The 21,353-nt window shown below is 36.3% G+C and overlaps 2 protein-coding genes across 2 annotated transcripts in view; one reads left to right on the forward strand and one right to left on the reverse strand.

Moving 5' to 3' along the window:
* The window catches only part of cyfip1 (cytoplasmic FMR1 interacting protein 1), a 37,741-nt gene that overhangs the window by 12,797 nt on the left and 3,591 nt on the right, over positions 1 to 21,353 (forward strand). The window contains exons 7-26 of the mRNA XM_042726128.1: positions 321 to 417; positions 656 to 784; positions 1,449 to 1,553; positions 1,740 to 1,831; positions 2,180 to 2,297; positions 3,772 to 3,894; positions 5,541 to 5,666; positions 6,177 to 6,343; positions 6,432 to 6,579; positions 9,131 to 9,284; positions 10,159 to 10,315; positions 10,417 to 10,513; positions 10,648 to 10,724; positions 10,845 to 10,953; positions 11,045 to 11,164; positions 11,567 to 11,767; positions 13,270 to 13,356; positions 17,262 to 17,405; positions 17,797 to 17,887; positions 19,153 to 19,283. Coding sequence (XP_042582062.1) covers positions 321 to 417; positions 656 to 784; positions 1,449 to 1,553; positions 1,740 to 1,831; positions 2,180 to 2,297; positions 3,772 to 3,894; positions 5,541 to 5,666; positions 6,177 to 6,343; positions 6,432 to 6,579; positions 9,131 to 9,284; positions 10,159 to 10,315; positions 10,417 to 10,513; positions 10,648 to 10,724; positions 10,845 to 10,953; positions 11,045 to 11,164; positions 11,567 to 11,767; positions 13,270 to 13,356; positions 17,262 to 17,405; positions 17,797 to 17,887; positions 19,153 to 19,283 — 2,473 coding nt within the window. The remainder of the gene's footprint in view (positions 1 to 320; positions 418 to 655; positions 785 to 1,448; positions 1,554 to 1,739; positions 1,832 to 2,179; positions 2,298 to 3,771; positions 3,895 to 5,540; positions 5,667 to 6,176; positions 6,344 to 6,431; positions 6,580 to 9,130; positions 9,285 to 10,158; positions 10,316 to 10,416; positions 10,514 to 10,647; positions 10,725 to 10,844; positions 10,954 to 11,044; positions 11,165 to 11,566; positions 11,768 to 13,269; positions 13,357 to 17,261; positions 17,406 to 17,796; positions 17,888 to 19,152; positions 19,284 to 21,353) is intronic.
* Positions 13,862 to 15,948, reverse strand: LOC109091369 (fibronectin type III domain-containing protein 9-like). The gene is made up of 2 exons (XM_019105132.2): positions 15,807 to 15,948; positions 13,862 to 14,962 (listed from the first exon to the last, which is right to left on the reverse strand). The coding sequence occupies exon 2, from the start codon at positions 14,862 to 14,864 to the stop codon at positions 14,199 to 14,201; it is 666 nt and encodes a 221-aa protein (XP_018960677.1). The 5' UTR covers positions 14,865 to 14,962; positions 15,807 to 15,948; the 3' UTR covers positions 13,862 to 14,198.

A 21,353-nucleotide genomic window follows, 5' to 3' on the forward strand; every position in this document is an offset into this window, starting at 1 on the left:
GAAAACCACCCATCCAGTTTTTCCACCTCATGTCTTCAAATGCTTTTCTTGTCAGTCTCTTGCTGTCTTTCTCTGTCTCTCTATGGCTGTCTTTTTTTGTTGTGTTTTTCTTTCTAGGTCTCAGCGTTAGATTTTTTTTTCCTACAATAATCCAATCAGAATTACAAAAGAAACTTTTACAATAATTGTATTTGTCTTATAAAAGTATCTATTTATAATTGTTTGTTATAGTGACATATAGTGTATAAACTGGCCTGATTGTGATATGTTCTGTTGGTCTTTCTCTTCTTTGCTTATGTTTTTCTCTCTCTGTCCATCAGAGCTGCCCAGTTCCTGAGGAAAATGTCCGAGCCATCCTCCATTCAGGAATCTCAGAACTTATCCATGTTCCTGGCCAACCACAACAAGATCACTCAGGTACCACACCATCTTCTGTAAGAAAGTGCATTGACTATAAAGTATCTAAACAAACGAGGTGTGTTAATTTGTTTTGCAACTGTAGTGAAGACATATTTGTGTTTTATGTAGACCAGCTCATGAACACTGATGTTCACTAAACTGGATATAGCAGCATAATAAACACAAATACATGCAGCAGTGCTTTAGACACGTTCTGTGTACGAGTTGCTGATGTTGAGGGGCATCTCTGCTTCAGTCCCTACAGCAGCAGCTTGAAGTGATTAACGGATTTGATGAGCTGTTGGCAGACATCGTTAACCTGTGTGTGGACTACTACGAAAACAAGATGTACCTCACTCCCAGTGAGAAACACATGCTACTCAAAGTAAGCATATATTTTGAATGTTTTTAAAAAGAAATCTTTTATGCTCACCAAGGCTGCAAGGCGGCAATATCGGTTAATATTATTACAGTTTAAAATATATTTTCTATTTTAATGTATTTTAAAATGTAATTTAGTCCTGTGAAGGCAAAGCTGAATTACTCCATTCTTCAGATGATCCTTCAGAAAAATCATTCTAATATGATGATTTAATGCTCTTTTTTTTAATATGGAAAACAGTAGCACCACTTAATATTTTTGCTTGAACCTTGCTACATTTTATTCAGGATTTCTTGGTGAATAGAAAGTTTAAAAGAACAGCATTTATTTGAAGCAGAGTTATTTTGTATCATTAAAATGTCACTTTTGATCAATTTAATGTGTCCTTGCTGAATAAAAAAAAAAAAAATTCTTAAAAAAAAATGACTTATATGGTATAATATTTACAATTACAGAAAAATGGAAAAAAAGTGCCACTGCATTTCTAGTTAAGGATAGTACTATGTTTTTGCTAGTATTTCTTAAACTTCTGACAATATTAAATGTGAATCTTGATATTTATGTATCATAATCTTGACCAAGCTGTACAATGTTTAATGTAAAAATCAAGATATTAAGGATTTTTACACCAGTTTTTCACATAGTTTGGTGTGACTATGTCTTGTAGGTGATGGGCTTTGGTCTTTATCTCATGGATGGAACCAACAGCAACATCTACAAACTGGATGCCAAGAAGAGAATCAACCTCACGAAAATCGACAAGTTTTTCAAGGTGTGTGTCTGTCTGTGTGCTTTTGGAAATAAAAACGGACATCAGTTTTTTTTTTTTTTTGACATTCACAAATAGAAATGCATTTAACCTGCATGTTAATACCTGGTGTAAACCACAATCTGTCTCATCTGACCACTTTTATTGGAGGATTTAAAATCGATTTGACCTTCTGCCCTGCCCCTACAGCAATTGCAGGTAGTTCCTCTGTTTGGTGACATGCAGATTGAGCTGGCCCGCTATATCAAAACCAGCGCTCACTATGAGGAAAACAAATCCAGGTGGGTGTCCTGGGTGTCCACGCTGTATGCAGATGTGTATTAGCTTAACCCAAAATGTAAACCTGCCCTTCCAAACTCATATAACTTTATCTTTCTTAAAGATATGTTTAATAATGTACTGGTTGCTCTTTTCCAAGACACTGTAATAAATGAAGAATTAAGATTGCAAAAGCATCATTAATTAATTAATGAAAAAAAATTCTGTATGTCCACATCCTTTTTTAAAAATTTGGCAGTACATGGTTCCAAATTTTCTGAAAGTTCACCAGAAATGAAAATAGCCAAATGTTTTTCTATTTACTGGACCCTTCCATGTTTTTTAATTGCCTGGCCTCCTCCATCCTCTAGGTGGTCGTGCACATCTGCAGGCAGTAGCCCGCAGTATAATATCTGCGAGCAGATGATTCAAATCCGTGATGACCACATGCGCTTCATTTCTGAGCTGGCTCGCTACAGCAACAGTGAGGTGAGAGGTTTTTTGAAAAAGAAAACACTGTCTTTTCAAAGCCATCTTTATAAACATATGCAGTGCAGACTCCCCAGTTGCCATGCACTGACTCATGCTGCCAGTGACGTTGGGGGATGAAATGTCTATTACCTAATATGCCAAATGACTTGCTATTTCTAAACATAAGACCTCTGACGAAGTTTGTTTTCTGAGTAGTTCTTTGATTCAGAAACTGGCAAAAACAAATGTGTTGTTTAGCATCACATTCAAGCAGTTGATGCTTATTAGGGTTGGATTTAAATCACAGTTTTGGCTGCAGTAATGTTAATTATTTGATCAAGAATACAGTAAACATTCAAGTTGTGAAATAATGTAACATTTTAAAACAAAAAAACCAATCAACACAAAAAATACAAATCAAATCAAAACAAACAACCCACATAAACCTTCAGAAATCATTCTAATATCCTGTTTTTTATGCTCAAGCACATATCTAACTATTATAAAATGTTGATATTTTTGTGGAAACCATGATACACTTTTTTCAGGATTCTTTGATGAATAGAAAGTTCAAAAGAACAGCGTTCTTTTAAAATAGGATTTATTTGTAGCAATGTGAAGCCTTTAGGATCACTTTTGATCAATTTAATGCGTCCTCGCTGCATAAAAGTATTCATGCTGTATATTCTGCTAGTACTCTATTTCTTATGGTAACTATGGTAAAATAAAATCGCTAATTAAACTGAATAAGCCTCAGCCTAACGGATGCTGAAAAATATATTTTATAAGTGCATTAATGGTGGGAATCATACAGCTTAACAACAATCAGAAGCTACAGTGGCTTTCATTGCCCTTGCTGATTTAGTTTTTTCTCATGTGAGTAGATGTAATGAATATTTATTATCCATGGGTGGGCGAACAGCTCTCACTTCATACATGATTCCCTTTTCATTGGCTGAATGGATTCAAGGCTCAATCTCAGCAACCCAGCAAGAGTTTGCATTCAGAAGCACGGGGGCAGTATTCTTACAGATGAATATGGAAATGTGAGGGGAGGAGGCCAGGCTGGGATTGAATTAAGACATGGCAGCAGCACTATAATGAGAACGCATTGGCAGCCAGAGGACAACTGGGGTCCGCTATCAGTGACAGCAGCCTGGTGACAAGGAGAAACAGGGGAGGAATTTGTTTGTTCGTTCCACAGCCCTGGTTGTCAGATGTCAGGGGTTTTGACACACAATGCTTGTGTCTTGTGCTGTCTTGGATTGCTGAAACAGGGTTTTGGCATTTTCTCCTGTGTTTGTTCATTTCGAATGCAGCATGCGCTTCTGTAAATGCGGCAGGGATCCTGGAGTTTTGTCATTAGCTTGTGTGAAGAGATTTCTGTGGTTCATTAATTTGCTCATTTTCTCTCTAATGATAGTAGTTGTGTTGGATGTTATGTTATCTTGTTTTCTTGCTCTGTCATTGCCTTCTTTTCTCATTTTTGCAGGTAGTGACTGGCTCAGGGCGTCAGGAGGCCCAGAAGACAGACTCTGAATACAGGAAGCTGTTTGATCTGGCTCTGCAGGGTCTGCAGCTGCTCTCTCATTGGAGCGCTCAGGTCATGGAAGTGGTGAGTGGAACTGTCACACTCATATTTATGTATGTGACCACCAACCAGGAAAAGCTGAACTCCTGATGAGCAGTGGTGATTATGTGGGTGACACATGGCTGGATCCCTGGTTTCATACTGTTCCCTTATAAATCTGCCTGGTAAAAGACAAAGCCCCCCAAATCACTTAAAAAGAGTCTAATAATCTCTAAAAATTGAACTGAAACTGAAAATCCATCCAATATTTTTTGTGCAAAATAAATTTAATTGTTTTCAGTTTTGAAATTTTGGAACAATGGATACTTGTCATTACACAATAAAAACAAAACATTCAAAACAAAAAAAAGAAAAGTGTTTTTTTTTTGTATCTTTTTTTTTTTTTTATTATAATTTTTTAATGGTAAATTTTTTTGAAGATTTTATTTCCATATGTGTTATGGTGTGCAATAAAACATTATATATATTTATATATTTATATATTTTATTTATATATATATATATTTTTTTATATTAAAGTATTTAAAATTTTCTGTTATTTATGCATCAACAATGAGCAAATATTTGTTTTTATTTAAATTTTTTTCAATTATGTCCTGTTTTCTTTCCCCTTTCTCTGACTAGTTTCCAGTGTCTCTCAACTGTTGTGTTTGTTAATGACAAAATGACAATAAAATCCAATCAAAACAAAAGCACACACACATCACTGGAACAACTCTCAAACAGGATGCTCAACAAAAAATATTGATAATGGAATGGAAAAATGTTATCACACCTAGGCTCCATAAAAACCAAAATACCAAAAAAGCTACATAATATCGCCAGTCTTCAGACTTACTGTCTTTTTTTTCTTTACAAAAGTGCCTCCCTTTCAGGCATTTAAGAGAAAGGAAGAAAAAGAAACCATATTAAACTTGAGATGCTTGACGGTCAACTCTAAAATGTTTTTGTAATCTGCATGAAGTATACAGTCCTCCAAAAGAAGATTAATGAACATGCCAAGTTCTTTGAAACCGTCTATCAGCAGTAACAAACACCAGCCAGTCAAAAGCTCTTTTAATGAGTGCTGTCTGATAGAAGTGTCCAGTCTCTGAGAGCTGCTTAATTGAGTTGCTCAAAATGGAAAGATGAATTTTCTCTGAAATAATTTTGCTCAGGTCCTGCTCTGTGTCTGAGGACAGTCATTCACACCATGCACTTCATCAGGCAGAAAGTCGCACATACTAAAGACTAACTGACCTCTGATTTCCAGTATCATTCAAGACAGCGCTTGAACCTTGATTAATTGAATATACAGGGCCTGTCACTTCCCGGGTGTGCACTCCTTTTTGTTTCAACAAGGCCAGCAATGTTTTTACCTTTCATTTGAATCACTTTTATTGTCAGTTCCAACTATACTTTTTTTTTTCTGTAAACAAACATTTCATGCTGTTGAGCTTGTGAAATATTGTTGCCATGGAAACAGCCTGAAACAAGTCCATTCTTGGCAATTAGTAAAATGGCTTTTGATATTTGTAGCAAATTAGGCTGGGGATGGAGATGATTGACCATATTAGTTTCTGAAATTAGTGAAGTAGCTTTGAAGTATTAGATTTTTCTTACATCTCTTGCAGAATAATCATCACAAACAATTATACATGAAAGATTGTCAAATGTTTTCCTTTTTGCAGTATTCCTGGAAGTTGGTGCACCCCACAGATAAATACTCCAACAAAGAATGCCCAGACAACGCTGAGGAGTATGAACGTGCCACCAGATACAACTACACCTGCGAGGAGAAATTTGCTCTGGTGGAGGTCAGTACAGCTCAGCTGTGTAGCATTGTAATTATAAGCACAAAATAAATGCACAAACATATTAAAAGTCATTGCACCTCATGACCTCCACTCAAAATGAGTTTTTATTCAATAACAATTTATTCATGTTTTTCTTAAATGAATACATCAACTACATTTGAATTTGAAAGTTATTATATAATGAAATTGATTTTAACTTGTATAATTATTTATTATTTTATTTTACTTTCTTTTTTACATTTTTATTTAATTTTATCATTTATTTAGAATGACAAAAATGTAGTATTTAACTGTGTGGGCCTGTGTTTTGAATCAGTCCTTCTCTGAATGAACTCACTGAATCATATCAGTGACTGAATTGATTTTTGATTGCAAATCAAGAACTTTTGTCATCTTAATGTTCATAAAATCTTATTCAGTGTCATTGACTGATTTTTTTAGTGTGTCTGAAGTAAACTCAGAAGAGTTTGTGTCTGTGTTCTGGATGTGCTTCTGTCTACATGTGTTTAGGTCATTGCCATGATAAAGGGCCTGCAGGTTCTGATGGGCCGTATGGAGAGTGTGTTCAACCACGCAATACGTCACACCATCTATGCAGCTCTGCAAGATTTTGCCCAGGTGACGCTCAGAGAACCGCTGCGTCAGGCCATCAAGAAAAAGAAGAATGTCGTCCAGAGGTACAACAGAGCACCGAACTGAATGATCTTTCTATCTTGCAGCTCTAGTTGTTTAAGTCCATTTTGGGTGACTGTGACTTTGTTGCAGCATCCTCCAGGCCATCCGTAAGACCATCTGTGATTGGGAGACTGGCAGAGAGCCACATAATGACCCAGCGTTGCGGGGCGAGAAGGACCCTAAAGGGGGATTTGATATCAAAGTTCCTCGTCGTGCCGTAGGACCCTCCAGCACTCAGGTATGCAGCTCTGTAATTCACAATACATAGACAATGTAGTAACTTGCACACAATTGTACATACAGAAGATGTATGACAGTAACAAACCTCAGAACTCAGTTACCTTAAAATGTCTGTAGTTATGATTTGCGTTCTGAATGCAGCGGCATTTAATATATTTTTTACTTTTCATTTTCACCTTGTGCAACTCTTTAGCTGAAACAACTTAACCAGCCATAATGCTATACTCTGTTTCTACCGGTTTCACACTGTATGCGCAAGCAGAGCAGAGGCAGCGCAGAAGCAGTGCGTATGCAGAGCAGCTGAACCGAGGCTTGTGTACTGCAAATACAGACGAGTATCATTCATTCGGTCACGTTTTTTAGGTGTTCTCCGACTTTGACATCATGTGCTTTGATTTATGATATGGGCAGCATGCTGTGATGTGGCTGTGTTCCCCTCTGTGTTCCCACACGTGCATATAACATGCTGTACATAGGTAGTTTACATGATAAAAAGTAATCTTAAAGTTAATAAATGCCTCTAGTTTTAATCATTTAAACAGGCCTTTGAAGTTTTGACAATAACTGCTGGCAATGACGTGTTTTCGTGTAATTGATTCTGTGCTAACTCGAATATGTGATGTTTTTTTGAATGTTGTAGATTTAAGTAGCAAATGAGAATCGCTAAAATTATTGGATATATTTTGAGACAAAGGTCTTCTTAATGGTTCCCAATTTGGTTTAAGATAATTAAAGCAACAGTTTTTCAATAATGAGAAGAATATGTAAAAGTATGTAAAGGCACAATAATTAACATGATAATTAATAGATGGCTGACTTTTCTGTTTGTTAACATGATTAGATTCAGATGGTAAATATCATATATTATGTCAGGTGCCCATATTAGAGAAAATCACCATGTTTATAATGAAACCACCATGATATTAATCATATCACATAGGCCCAATATTTTTGTGGAAAGTGACACATTTTATTTTTCAGGATTTACAGATGAATAGAAAGTTAATAAAACATGTTAGTAAAATTTGTTGTGACTACTGTAAATCTACATTAAATTATTATGGGATCTCCTTCAATGCTTTCAGAATCTTTACTTTTTAAAATGATTTTGTTTCTGTATTTTAAAATATATTTTATATTATCATTTTAAGGACCGTATATTTTTAACAAAAAATAATTATTTTATTTAACAAAATAAGCAGAAAACAGTACAAACTTTGCTGAAGTGATTGTTTTGAACAAGTATTAACTTAGACATTATTTAAAAAAAACATTATTTTAGCTAAAGTATTTATCAATACTGTGTGCCTTTTGACCTGTGATTGTGAAACACAAAACACATCACTTACATGATTTTATGGTGAAATTGTTATTTTTCATGTTAATCAGGTTAGTTTTGATCAAGATCAATGCACTGTGGTTTTAATTCAGTGTAAGCGGCGCAGCAAAAATAGAGTCGGCGCCGAAGCGATCTGCCGCATCTGCTCTGCCCCTGCTACACGCTGCCGCACCACCTCTGCGTGTGATGTGAATACTCTAATCTGTTAACATGGGCGCTGAAAAAAAAAGGCTCTGCTTACGGGTGCGGTGTGAAACCGGCGTTCAACACACACACAGCTCCCCCAGTGTCATTCAGAAGTGTTTGTAATCTTCCACTCGCTTCTGCTGCAGATGTTGCATGAAGCACGGTTGATCTGGTGTGCCATGGAAGGGTGTCGTATTGAATGTCAATAGTGCCTCGGGGATTTGAGCTGTAATCGGTGCTGCCTCTCAACGTGATCTCAGCGCTTTACTGCTTGAATCATACATGTGTCAGTTTAATTTGAAAAAGTATGTGTTGAGGATTGTTCCCATGCCATGTTTTTTTATTTTTTATTTTAACTCTTGACTCAATGTTTTTGTTTTAGTGTGGATTGATTTCATGCTTTTCCGCCATTTCCTTGAGAGCTGTATGATTATGATTGAATTTGGCCACAAGAGGTTCCTGTCTAGAATCTCACGGCTCTGAACTAGGGTTGCACTGATGCCTAAAATTTTGGCTTTATGTACGATACCTCAGTGAGTAGTTTACAGTTATATACCTGCTTGTTAATACAGACAGAATCTGATCCAGTCATGTCTCATGTTTTTCAAACAGGGGGACAAAAGGGAGATAAATCTGTTTTCTTTTGTATTGTCCACATTTCATTAATAAAATAAAGATAAAAGAAAATACTTTGTTCAAGACGATTTTACCTAAACAATGACTGAGAAGTTAGCCTCTCAGTATTTGAATAGAGTGCCAAACAGACACAATTCCAGATGGAATCCAAGGGGAGAGATACAGACGAGCACTTGACATCTCCAGGGAAGCTTTGACACCTGTGTGCCCTCCATCAGCACATTATTGCACACAGACCAGAATGCAAAAGAGATCCTTCCATCTGTGGAAAGATGACCAGAGCAGAATCTGTTTATGGAGCGGTGGATAATTGTGCATGTGTGAAGAGTAAAGACATCCAACTTTGCACTGTCTTTCATCTGCTTCCTCTTTCTGTTTCTCTGTGTAGCTGTATATGGTCAGGACGATGCTGGAGTCTCTGGTCGCTGATAAGAGTGGCTCAAAGAAGACTCTGCGCAGTAGTTTGGAGGGTCCGACCATCCTGGACATCGAGAAGTTCCATCGCGAATCATTCTTCTACACTCACCTGCTCAACTTCAGTGGTAAAGAACAGGCTATATGGCAGTTCACACCAATCTAGCCATTACATACATACAGCATTCACCATTTTAACAACAGTAAAATGATTACGAACTATATAGCTATACTTTTTGTTATTTAACCAACCTTTTTAATTCCATTCTGCATCAATACCCATTACTGAGCTTTTCTGTGTCCACAGAGGCCTAAAAAGTATATAGACACTTAAGATACATTTTAAAAATGTATGAATGTCATTCCTTTATTAAAAGGCTTTTATTTTAAAGATAAGGCCTAAATAGCACAAATACACATTTGATCTGAAATGAACAGCAAAAGTATTTAAAAATTTGTTAAAATAAATTTAGTTAATTTTTAGATTATAAAACATTCGATTATATAAGATTATTTAAAGCAAATTGAATATATTTGCAAATTTTATTAGATTATTTAATCCAAATAAATGTGTACCTTTTTTTAATGAAATGTATAGGCCTATATAATTTCTTCAGTTATTTGTGATCAACATGGCAGTGTTGTATTGTATTTGGTTGAATGTGGTTGGTGTTAAGAATCCCAGCAGGCACAGGACTTCAGTATAACATCACATTGACGTTGGACATGATGTCAGAGAGACTTTTATATTGCTTGAGAATGAAAATCGGGTTGATATTGACTTAACTTTGGATTTTGGTTACACAACCTAAAAACAACAAATAACAACGTTAGTTGACGTTGGTATTGGACATCAAATTAACATTGACATTAGACATTGAGTTGACATTGAATTTTGGTCACCTGACGTCGCAACCGAAATTTAATCTAATATCAACGTCTTATGATGTTGTTGTGCCTGCTGGGATGTTTTGTATCTTACACACTCGTGATGTGTTGCAGAGACGCTGCAGCAGTGCTGTGATTTGTCCCAGCTCTGGTTCCGTGAGTTCTTTTTGGAGCTCACAATGGGTCGCCGCATCCAGTTCCCAATTGAGATGTCCATGCCCTGGATCCTCACTGACCACATCCTGGAGACTAAAGAGGCCTCTATGATGGAGTGAGAACCAAAAATACAATTAACACATGCATTGCCATAGTACATGTGCAAAACAGAATACTTTTATGAAATATGCTTCTAAGTATGTCTGATCTTTTCAGGTATGTGTTGTATTCATTGGATCTGTACAACGACAGCGCAAACTACGCTCTCACAAAGTTTAAAAAGCAGTTCCTTTATGATGAGATTGAAGCTGAGGTAAAAACCCTCTTGACCTTCTACATTAATGCAAAATAAAATCCTTTGAGGCAGTTATTGCATTGCTAATAATATTTTTCTTTTACTCAAGTTTAAGTGTTCTTTCAAGTGATTTTTTCTTCTCTTTCCCCCAGGTGAACCTCTGCTTTGACCAGTTTGTCTACAAACTTGCTGATCAAATTTTTGCCTACTACAAGATTCTTGCCGGAAGGTCTGTTAACTGTGTTTATAGTCTTATTCGGACAGAATTGGTTTTCAGAACAAATATATAAAAAATTTTCAGTAGTACTGCAAGTTACTTTGGGGATTAAAAAATGTGCTTTATTTTCAGTCTCCTTCTGGATAAGAGACTAAGAGCTGAATGTAAGAATCAGGGCGCCAATATCTCATGGCCTTCCTCCAATCGTTACGAGACGCTTCTCAAACAGAGACATGTCCAGGTAAGGACAGCTGCTTTTCTGTTTACATTTTCATTACTGTTTATTAGTGGTGTTTTTTAAGTCCACACAACCTTGTCCTTTTCTCTTGCAGCTCCTTGGACGATCGATTGATTTGAACCGTCTGATCACCCAGCGAGTGTCCTCGGCACTGTACAGATCCCTAGAGCTCGCCATCAACCGCTTTGAGAGCGAGGACCTCACTTCCATCATGGTGCCTCATCCTTTAAAATCTCTGTTTTTATGGAAATTTGCGGTTTTCATTTTCTCATATGGAGATCTGTAAATTTGCTGGATATTTGTCGGTTCAGGATTTTTTATAAAAAAGAGGCCATCTCTCACAGCAAAATTTAAATTCAGTACAGCAGAAATAATTTAGTCTAGTGAATAATTTTATTCATGTTTGTTTCCTGTATGTGTGTGCACGTTAATGTATATACATTTGAATAGACGTCTGACTGTGACAAATGCATTCCAAAAAGCCATGAAATTGTTCCAAAGCTCATTCATACAAATTTTTGTTGTAGGTATGTGTGTGCATCTGAATACAAATGTCAGAAAGTGAGACAGTGTTTTTTTTGTTCCAATTGCTCTTCTTTTCTCTGTCATTGATCAGGAGTTGGAGGGATTGTTGGACATAAACCGGATGACCCATAAGCTCCTCAGTAAGTTTTTGACGCTGGACAGTATCGACGCCATGTTCCGTGAGGCAAATCACAATGTATCTGCGCCCTATGGCAGAATCACGCTCCATGTCTTCTGGGAACTCAACTATGACTTCTTGCCCAACTACTGTTACAATGGCTCCACGAACAGGTGGGTAGGGAGTGCCCAAGGTTTATTTAAAAGTTGCTTACTTATTTCTTTTAAACATAAATAACAATAATGGTTATTTTTAAAGCACAGTTTGGACATGAAGCATTTTAGGACATCTGGAATTTTTTTCTGTAAATTAATTCTGGTAAATAATACCTTTAATATAAAATATAAATATTAAATTAAAAAAACAAAAATGTGCAATCTCTACTAATCTTTAATGACAGGGTTGTGCAATAATATAATTTATAATGTCATAAATAGGCAGCATTTTAACAGCTATATTAGTGTAGACATGACTTTCAGGCTTCAACTGATGTAGTATGTATTCATTCATCCATATTTCACTTAAACAGATGTGATTGAGATTAAAAGTCAAATTGCATAGAAAATTTATTTCATCACTTGTCAGAAAGCATGATGCACGAGACACTTAAATGAAGATCGAGCATTGCTTTCATCTTTAATTTTTTAGAGAATGGTTAAGTTAATTCATTAGATATTTATAGTAAGTCTATGCTTAAAGTATATGCTTATTCCAACCAGGAAAAGACTGCTATGTTTCAGATACATTTGATACATTCTTGTATATAGATTCTTGTTTGCAGCTTTTAAGAAACATGTAAGTGAAGGCATATCAGTTATTTTTTTATCAATTTTTCTCCTGTGAATTGAGTGTTGGATCCATCACTTTTTCTTTTTGTCTTTTTTTACTGTCAAATAGCACAGTACAATCTTTTTTCTAAGCATAAGGTACAATCTGACCCATATATCAAATATGACAACAAGTGAGAAAAAGAAAGAGAGCTTTGTAAGGAATCATAGTGAGGTGAGAAATATTCCTAAGACTGAATTGTGAGGTGTTCAACATGGGCTGTATAGAATAGACGTGAAGGTAGGCCTTGAAAGAGTCTGAATGTGGGATAAAAAGAAGACTAAAGGTATCTTTACACTGTCAGGTTAAGATGGCTTCAACATTTCATGGCCTTCATGGGGAAGATAGACATATTGATGACACATTTATCATAAAGGTACCCATTTAGTATCAACATGTCTCAATACAGCTCATAAATGGTAGAAGGATGCCATCTCTGTTTCAGGTTTGAGAAACTGAGATGCACTATTGGCTTCAGTCCAGCTTTTTTTTGTTTTTGTATAAAGGGTGAATAACTCATTTCAATCATTGTGTCTGCTTGATTCTCAGTAGACTCTCAGAGTGATGGATTGGGTACACAGCACAGTGATTCACAAGTGACTTTAACCAGCACACTGAGAACAACACCTAAAAGTTGGTCATGTCACAGCAGATAGTTGTATCTTTTTTTTTGTCATTTTTCCTTAGAAACATGTTCCTTTGAAAGCTGTGGTTTGACTTGTGTGATGAGATTTTTCACTGTATTGTTACCTGTGAATAGGTCCAGAGTGGACATGCTGAGCACAGCCTTGTTAAAAACAAAATACACAAAAAGAATAATAAAAAACAATTCCCCCCCCTCCATTATTTTTTCTCGCACTGTGCTGCCGTTTTCACAAGAGTTTCAGAGAGACAAGCCTCCCAATGCCCAGCCACAGTACCTGTATGGCTCAAAGGTGGGTTTGCATGAGTTTAAATGTCACACCGACATCTTTTACATCTCCAGCATTAACTTGAGTGCCTCTGACAAACCATAACATACAGGGAATTTTTTTTTTTTTATTAAGCAAGATAGATAGGTGGGCAAAGTACATTTCAAGCATAGTAAGATTGCAGTGCAACTAACACAACACAGATAGACTATCAACTCACAAAGACATCAAAATCAACACTTATACAGCCTACACTTTTGTTGGGTCTTTTTTTGCCCTGCAAAACCAGTATGGCAGTGGTGTTTAACTTTAAACTGACACTGTACTCTACAGACACGATTCCAACATTGTAGGTTGATAGGTGACCCACATTATGTAGAAATATAAATATATAAAATAAATTATGCTTCTGTTGTGAATCTTTTGTGTATTGGAAAATTTGGTAGTATTTCTTACTGTAAAAATTATAATTTTCAAATTATAATTATTATTTATAAATTATTAAAAAAAAAATATTTGTGTGTGTGTGTCGGGGGGGAGGGGGTTATAAATAAATAAAAATAAATAATATAAACCTAAATTAATTCTAAAACAAAATGCATTAACTTATGTTTACAAATTTAACCATTGTAAAGGCATACCAAAAAATAACTGCAGTTTGTAGAATTGTATCGAAGCCACAATTGAACTCCTTCAATTTCCTTGTTTAATATGTTGGTGATATTTTCATTTTACATTTAAATGCTAATTTAACCCTGACAAGTCTCCTTTCCTCAAAATGGGTTGAACCCCAGTGATTGTCCTCATTGTGTAAGTTCTAATAGTTTGAATTTTTGGGGTCAGTGCATCAAAATTTGGTGCCCTAGTTATTCTGACCCAGGGCCAAATCTCTGTTTATTAGTTGGTGTTCGAAGTTCACAACCCTGCCACTTCGCCATTTCTCTACCATGCTCGGCTCGGAAAGGATTCTCAATCACTGTTGCGTCCTGAGAGTCTTCCCCGCCAAAGCCGGGTGTGTACAGACTTTTTCTTCCTTCGCTTCCCATGTTCCCACCCATGGGGGTCAGAGCCAGGTGTGGAGGGTTCGGACCTGACTGGCTGCCTCTTTCTGGGTCCCTCTTGGCTGGACACATGGTGTGCAGACATCCCCAAAGCAGAGCCACAGCAATGATCAGCAACAGGATGCTGCTGGCCAGCCAGACGCCCATCGCCAGCTCCCTGCCGCTCTCTCCGAGCTCATTGCCCTCATCTAGGGTACTGAAGACCTGGCACTGCTCTCTGGTGGGGTTGGCGGACTGGCAGGTGACGCAGAGGATGTAAGTGGTCTGTGGACTGAGGTTGCCCAGACTGGTGGACGTCTGGCTCACGGGAACCCTGTCCTCCCGCAGGAAGCTCTTGCGTGTGTAACCCATCAGCAGGCTGTTCCAGTTAGGGTGATACATGATGCTGTAGAACGTGTCCACGCAGCCTGGAGATGACGGCCAGCTCACAATGGCAGAGGTGGCTGTGATGTTCTGAATGGTGATAGTCATGTTGAGTGTGTTTTTTAGGTTGAAACTCAGGCCCTTATGCACGCAATGTTTAATGGTGTAGGCAGGTTTGAGATGACATGCATTGATTTTTGAAGGATCTGGAAGAATAAAGGTGGGAAAAACTAATTTAGATCAATTCTGACCTTAAATGTAGTACAAGGACGTAATAGATTAGTAATGGGCTTGCTTCTGGCATAAAAGCATGTTTTTTATTTTTAAAGAAATGGCAAACTTCAGTTGTTGGTTTCAGTATTGAAATTGATTTTGAATTAAAGTGCTTTGTCAAAAGGATTTAATCAAAAAACACTGGCTGAGGACAGGTATATAAAAATATGCTTTGTTATAAACTGCAGATGTTTTGAACGTGTTCTGTGCTGTTCTTTCTGTCTAATTTGTCTTTCATACTGTAGTCATTAACATTGAGAATGGTTGTGTAGGTAACACACAAGGTAGCTTTTTTCAGGGTTATATCCTGTTTTGTAATTTCAATTTTCTTTTGTATTCAAGTACAATTGCCCTGCTCTGTCACGGTGTTAGGAAAAGCAGATTTATCTAGAGGGGAAAAGCACCAGGTTATTGAGTACAAGAACAGATTTTTTTATTTATCCGCCTTGATTGCTTTGTATCTATTTTTTTTTTTATCTTCAAAACTAGGTATCTAAAGCAGGATTATGTGAATGAGTTGAAGAGAAATTTCCAATTGACATTACATCCGTATATCTGCTTGCCAAGAAAAAAGTTCTTAAGAGATTCTCTCAAGACATTATAAATGAATAACATTACGGCCCAATAAATTATAATAAACAATTATTTATTCAGTCATCTGCCATGCGTTATGTATAATCTACAGCTAACCCCCCCCCCCCCCCCCCCCCCCCCCAACAGAGACACAGGTGTCTCTGGGAAAATTGAGATTGAGAGGTAAAGGAGCAAAAATCTTACCATAAAAGATGAGAAGAGTCACAGACAGAATCCCCCTGAAGCATTAAGAGAGTGTGACCTGTAGCTGTCTCTGTTTGGCATGGCTCAGGTCACCTGCAGAAAGAGCTCCACTTCCACACTGCTGCACAGAAAAGCTCTTCTATCTGATTAGAACAGCAGGCAGCAAATAAAGCAGAGAGAGAGAGAGAGAGTGCAGTGGGGAGGGGGAGACAACTCATCAGTGTTTTGCATAGAATGCAACTCTTACATTCATCCTCAATCTCTTACACATCCTTGCTCTCTCAGTCATTGGAAAAACACATGGCACTTTTCCTCCCCCACTCTGCTCTCAATTACTCCTTCAGACTGGTGACCTGTCTCCCCTGACTCACTGCCACAACACCTACGGACATGTATGCTTATGAATTTATGATAAATCATTAATCGGTCAACTTGCAAGTTCTGCGTTCTTATTAAGAGAACAGAAGGAAGCTTATTTCTTTCTAGTTTTGTTACTAAAGTATTTAAAACTTTGTTGGCCATTGTTTAATTTTTTTTTTTATATATATATATTTTTTTAAGTATACATTGTGTGTGTGTACACGTGCACATATATACACACATATAGTGCAATTCAAAGGTGTGGGATCATTACAATTTTCTTATGCACATATAGGTTGCATTTATTTGATCAAATATACAGTAAAACTGTAATATTATGAAATATTATAATATTTTTAATAATGTTTTTATATTAATATATTTAAAATGTAATTTATTCCTGTAATGCAAAGCTGAATTTTTCATCAGCCATTCCTCCAGTCTTCAGTGTCCTTCAGAAATTATTCTAATATGCTGATTTATTATCAGTGTTGAAAACAGTTGTGCTGCTTAATAAATAAATAAATATATATATATATATATATATATATATATATATATATATATATATATATATATATATATATATATATATATATATATATATTTGGAACCTGTGATGCTTTTTTTTTTAGGAATCTTTGAATAAAAAATGAAAAAAAGAACAGCATTTATTTAAAATAGAAATATTTTGCAACAATTAACACTACCTTTCAAATGTTTGGGGTCAGTAAAGGTTTTTTTTTTTTTTTTTTTTTTAAAAAATTAATTATATTATTTAGCAAGCATGTGTTAAAATTGATAAAGCGTGATAGTGAAGATTTATATAGGAAGAAAAAGCTATTTTTAATAAATGCTGTTCTTTTTGATAATAAATCAGCATATTGATCATTAATAAATCAGAATATTTTCTGAAGGATCATGTGACACTGAAGACTGGAGTAATGGATGATTATAAATTCAGCTCTGCACTACAGGAATAAATTATATTTTAAAGTATAGTAATATTGTGGTTGGCTTACAGCAAGACAGCCCCAAAATGAAATCTTGTTCCAAGCACTAACTTCCTCTCTTTTCTTTTTAATGATGATTTAGGCCTTGAATTTGGCGTACAGTAGCATATACAGCCTCTACCGGAACTTCCTGGGACCTCCACATATTAAGGCTATTTGCAGACTTCTAGGATACCAAGGCATCGCTGTGGTGATGGAAGAGCTGTTAAAGGTCGTCAAAAGCCTGGTATGTGCATAAGCATGCAAATTGAAGTTTATTAATGGAGATCTGGGGCCTTTTGCAAGACCCTTGGCATGAACTTTTCAAGAAATGCATGGTGTACTATTCCTACTAAAACTTCTCAAATGATGCCTTAATTGTAGTGGTTTCAACATCAAAGTCATGGGTTTGTTTCCCAGGAATGCATGCACTGATATGGTCCATACCAAATTTCTGTTTTCATGATGCATCAGATCATTTGTAAGGATCTTATTTAAATTAGATCATTGTTGGAGCAAATTTTTTACTCTGCTAATCGGATAACGAATAAAAGAAAAAGTTCTGGATGTGTGGGCATTAGCAACATTTCTGCTGAATTCACCTTGTTATCTTGGTTTTTTTTCTTTCCCTGGTGCAGCTTCAGGGCACCATTCTGCAGTATGTAAAGACCCTGATGGAAGTCATGCCCAAGATATGCCGTCTGCCTCGCCACGAGTATGGCTCTCCAGGTGAAAAGTGCACTTTTTTTGGACACTCCTCAACAAGCCTTTTATTTTCTGACCCAGGAGAGCCACTTTGACCCTGTGTAAATATGAGCTCCCACTATCACCAATAGAAGATAAGCACTGAATTATTAAGCTTTCATAAATCCAACTGTGCTGTTAGCCAGATTGCCTGTCTGCAGTGTGTCAGTCACACAGTGGTGCTTTTAGCAGAGCTTACGCAGCAGACGCTGGGTGTTTTATAAGACTTAATCAGACCCCTCTTGACTTGAGAAGGTTTAGTAACTGCTTCTTGCTCTCTTTCTCCCTTTCTTTGTTATTTCTTTCCGGGTGACCATACTGAGAGGGTGCACGCCACACTGAAACCATGGCTGTGTCTGATTATGTGGGCTTCAGTCAGCCTGGACAAAAAGAAATGAAAGGAAAAATGAAATGAAATGAAGTGGGTGGTGGAGAGACTGAGAGAGAAAGGCAGAGGGTAGAAAAACAGCAAAGGGTCTGTATATGTAGTTAGAGGGTTCTACTTGTAAGAATATTACTTCTTTTGGGATTTTTGGATGTACCTGGAATAAAAAAAAAAAAGAGTAAACTTGAGAACAGTCAGCCATTGTAGATACCTACTGTTCTTCAGAAATTTCAAAGACTTAGTATATAAGATGTGTGTGTGTGTGTGTACTTAAATTCCTTAAATTGAAAAATGAAGTGAGTTTAGGCTTAAAGCAAGAATGAATATGACACTGGGGTATAAAAACTTTTTTCTTTGAATTAAATAGTTTTCTGAGACCACTGGGGGATACTGGCCCTTGATTGAATCATAAACTCGATTTTGATTAACCTCTCATCTTATGTAATTTTCCTTCTCAAATAAATGTATCTTAATTTAAGAATCTAGACGTGCACTGGAAAACAAGACGATTATTGAGGAAGAACATGACTTTTTTTGCAGGTTCAGAGTACATATTGACGTTTCCTCAAATTTATTCTTTAAATTTCCTTACTCTTAAAGAGGTCTTAAACTCTTAACCTTCAGAAACCATAATACATGCATGTGCTGGTGGAGTAAAGGTTAGTTTTAGGGCCTGGATCAATATTACTGTCAGCTAGACGTCCTAATTTTAGGCATTTATTAAGAGATGTTTATCCTGGAATGGGATCTGTTTTGTTAATCACTATGCAGTGTGCAAATAAAGGAATACTAATACTTCAGCATTTCCAAAAACAACCAAAATGAGGCATTATCGTGAAAGTATGACTTTGTCTCCTGGATGCAGGTATTCTGGAGTTCTTCCACCACCAGTTGAAGGACATTGTGGAGTATGCGGAGCTGAAGACTGTGTGCTTCCAGAACCTGAGGGAAGTTGGAAACGCTTTGCTGTTCTGCCTGCTGAGTGAACAGAGCTTGGTATGACCACTGAGCATTCACACTAAACTTTAGAAAGAACCATGCCTTAAAACAGTACTGACCAATCCTACCTTAGCAACTGTTGCCACCTGCCATAATCTTTTCTTTAAAGAAGAAATTCCAGCTTATGTAAGAATATCCAATATTTTTATTACCACTTTCAGTATGTAAGCAAAGCAGAGGGTCAGTGCCATCAATAAACAGATCTTCAGCAGACTGATAATGTGGTTTTGAGAGTGAAGAGTGTGGAAGTGAGCTTTAATTAATTTCGTCCTTTGTGGTTTGGCTCCTTTCATATTCTCATATTGCTGTGACAAGTGACACACAAGACCCATAACTAAAGTCTTCAATCATGAATGAATCTCTTAATATTTTAACTTTTTATAAATTATTCAGGAGTCAATGACAGAATGGAGCAATATACTGAATAGATGTACTGTAATGTGTTAATTAGGTGTGATTAATTTTGGAAAAAACGTATTTAACGCATCCTGGCCCTGCGCAGACCTGTATCTGACATTGCATGCAGCTGTTGACAAACATGATCGTGTATTTAACACAATAATGACTTTATCTTTTGGGGGTAATTTCTCAGCCCAAACTCATGTGTGATTAAATTAATCAGCACATCATGCAACTAGATTCAATTAATTACATATACACACATACATATATATTTACACACATATGCATATTTATATATGTGAATATACATTTTGTATAAAAGTACACAACACAGGTGACTTCCATTGTTTAGTCTGTCACCTGCTCAGTGTTTAGGATGTCTGACTTTGACACACTGTTGTCATGGGAACACATCTGCAGTTATTACATTGCATGTGGAAGCACTGTCAGATTTCAACCCTTTTAAGATGCAGATCAGCTTCACATTTTTTTATTTTTATCTTTTGTTTTTGAACCAGCCCTTTAAAACCGTCATGTGCATATTTTCCTCAAACAATGTGATCTTGCTGTTGCCTTGCTTATAAACCGCATCTCAGTTTCTGTTCCTTTCAAGTCTGAATGGTAACAAATCACTTTAATCAAAAGAAACAAAATAACAAAAACTAATGAAAAATCACATACATGATCACATTTTTATTCTAATATTAAGTTTTTATTATAATAAATATTTATCTATTCAGTTTAATCCCTATACGGTTAATATGTATACTAATCAAAAGCTCTTAATGTGTTTAGTTTGATTTGTAAATTGTTAATGAGTTTATTCCTTTTAGGGCACAAATAAATCCAAAACACAGCTACTCGCAATAAATAACAGTCAGGGTAGCTGAGTCCAAAGACTCACATCATAGCCACAGGTTTACTTGTTATTGGTGTAGTTAACAACTTTAACTTTCAACAAGATTTTAAGTTACAATTAATTTATGTATAAGAGAGTGTATATTTGGGTGCTAAACAAATATCTAATCACACAGCTCTTTAACACGAACCAATAAAACACACATCAAACATAAAACCAATAACACCAACATAGAACAGAATAATAATACCACCAATCTAACACGTGCCATATAAGAATTTATTATTTATTATCAATTTGATTCATTGAGTTAATTATCAAGAATCTGTAAATTCCCAATAAAAAACAACAACAACAAAAAAACATTTTAAATCTTTGAAGAAGTTGCTTGGGTTTACACTGCATAATGGATGGAACATCACTGCAGCATGGTTGAGAATATCTGACATTCATCCAGACACTCAAGAGACTCTTCACAGATGTGATAAGCTGCTGTTTATTTGTCAACCATTAGTCACAAAAGTTACCCAGGGAGATGCTGTCTTCCACCACCCTCCACATTTAACATCAAATTATATAGTGTCAACAATTAAGGGTTGTCTGGTAAAATAAAGTCGTTGAAGAGAACATTTCTGTGCCTGTGTGGAAGTACCTGCTCTGCATGATGGCAAGGTCAGTGCAATCAGAGCTGTCGGCTGTAATTCTCTGCATTTTAATTTAAATGTCAACAGCCTCATCTGTAATAGTTCCTGTCAGTGGAGTATGTGACTGCATGGCTCCATCTGCTGGAACCGTACCCACAGAAA

Source organism: Cyprinus carpio, chromosome B6 (genome assembly GCF_018340385.1).
Source record: "Cyprinus carpio isolate SPL01 chromosome B6, ASM1834038v1, whole genome shotgun sequence".
Lineage (NCBI taxonomy): Eukaryota > Metazoa > Chordata > Actinopteri > Cypriniformes > Cyprinidae > Cyprinus > Cyprinus carpio.

What these genes read in the sequence shown, in the direction of transcription:
- LOC109091369 (XM_019105132.2), bottom strand. Translation starts at nt 14,864, where the DNA reads ATGACTATCACCATTCAGAACATCACAGCCACCTCTGCCATTGTGAGC.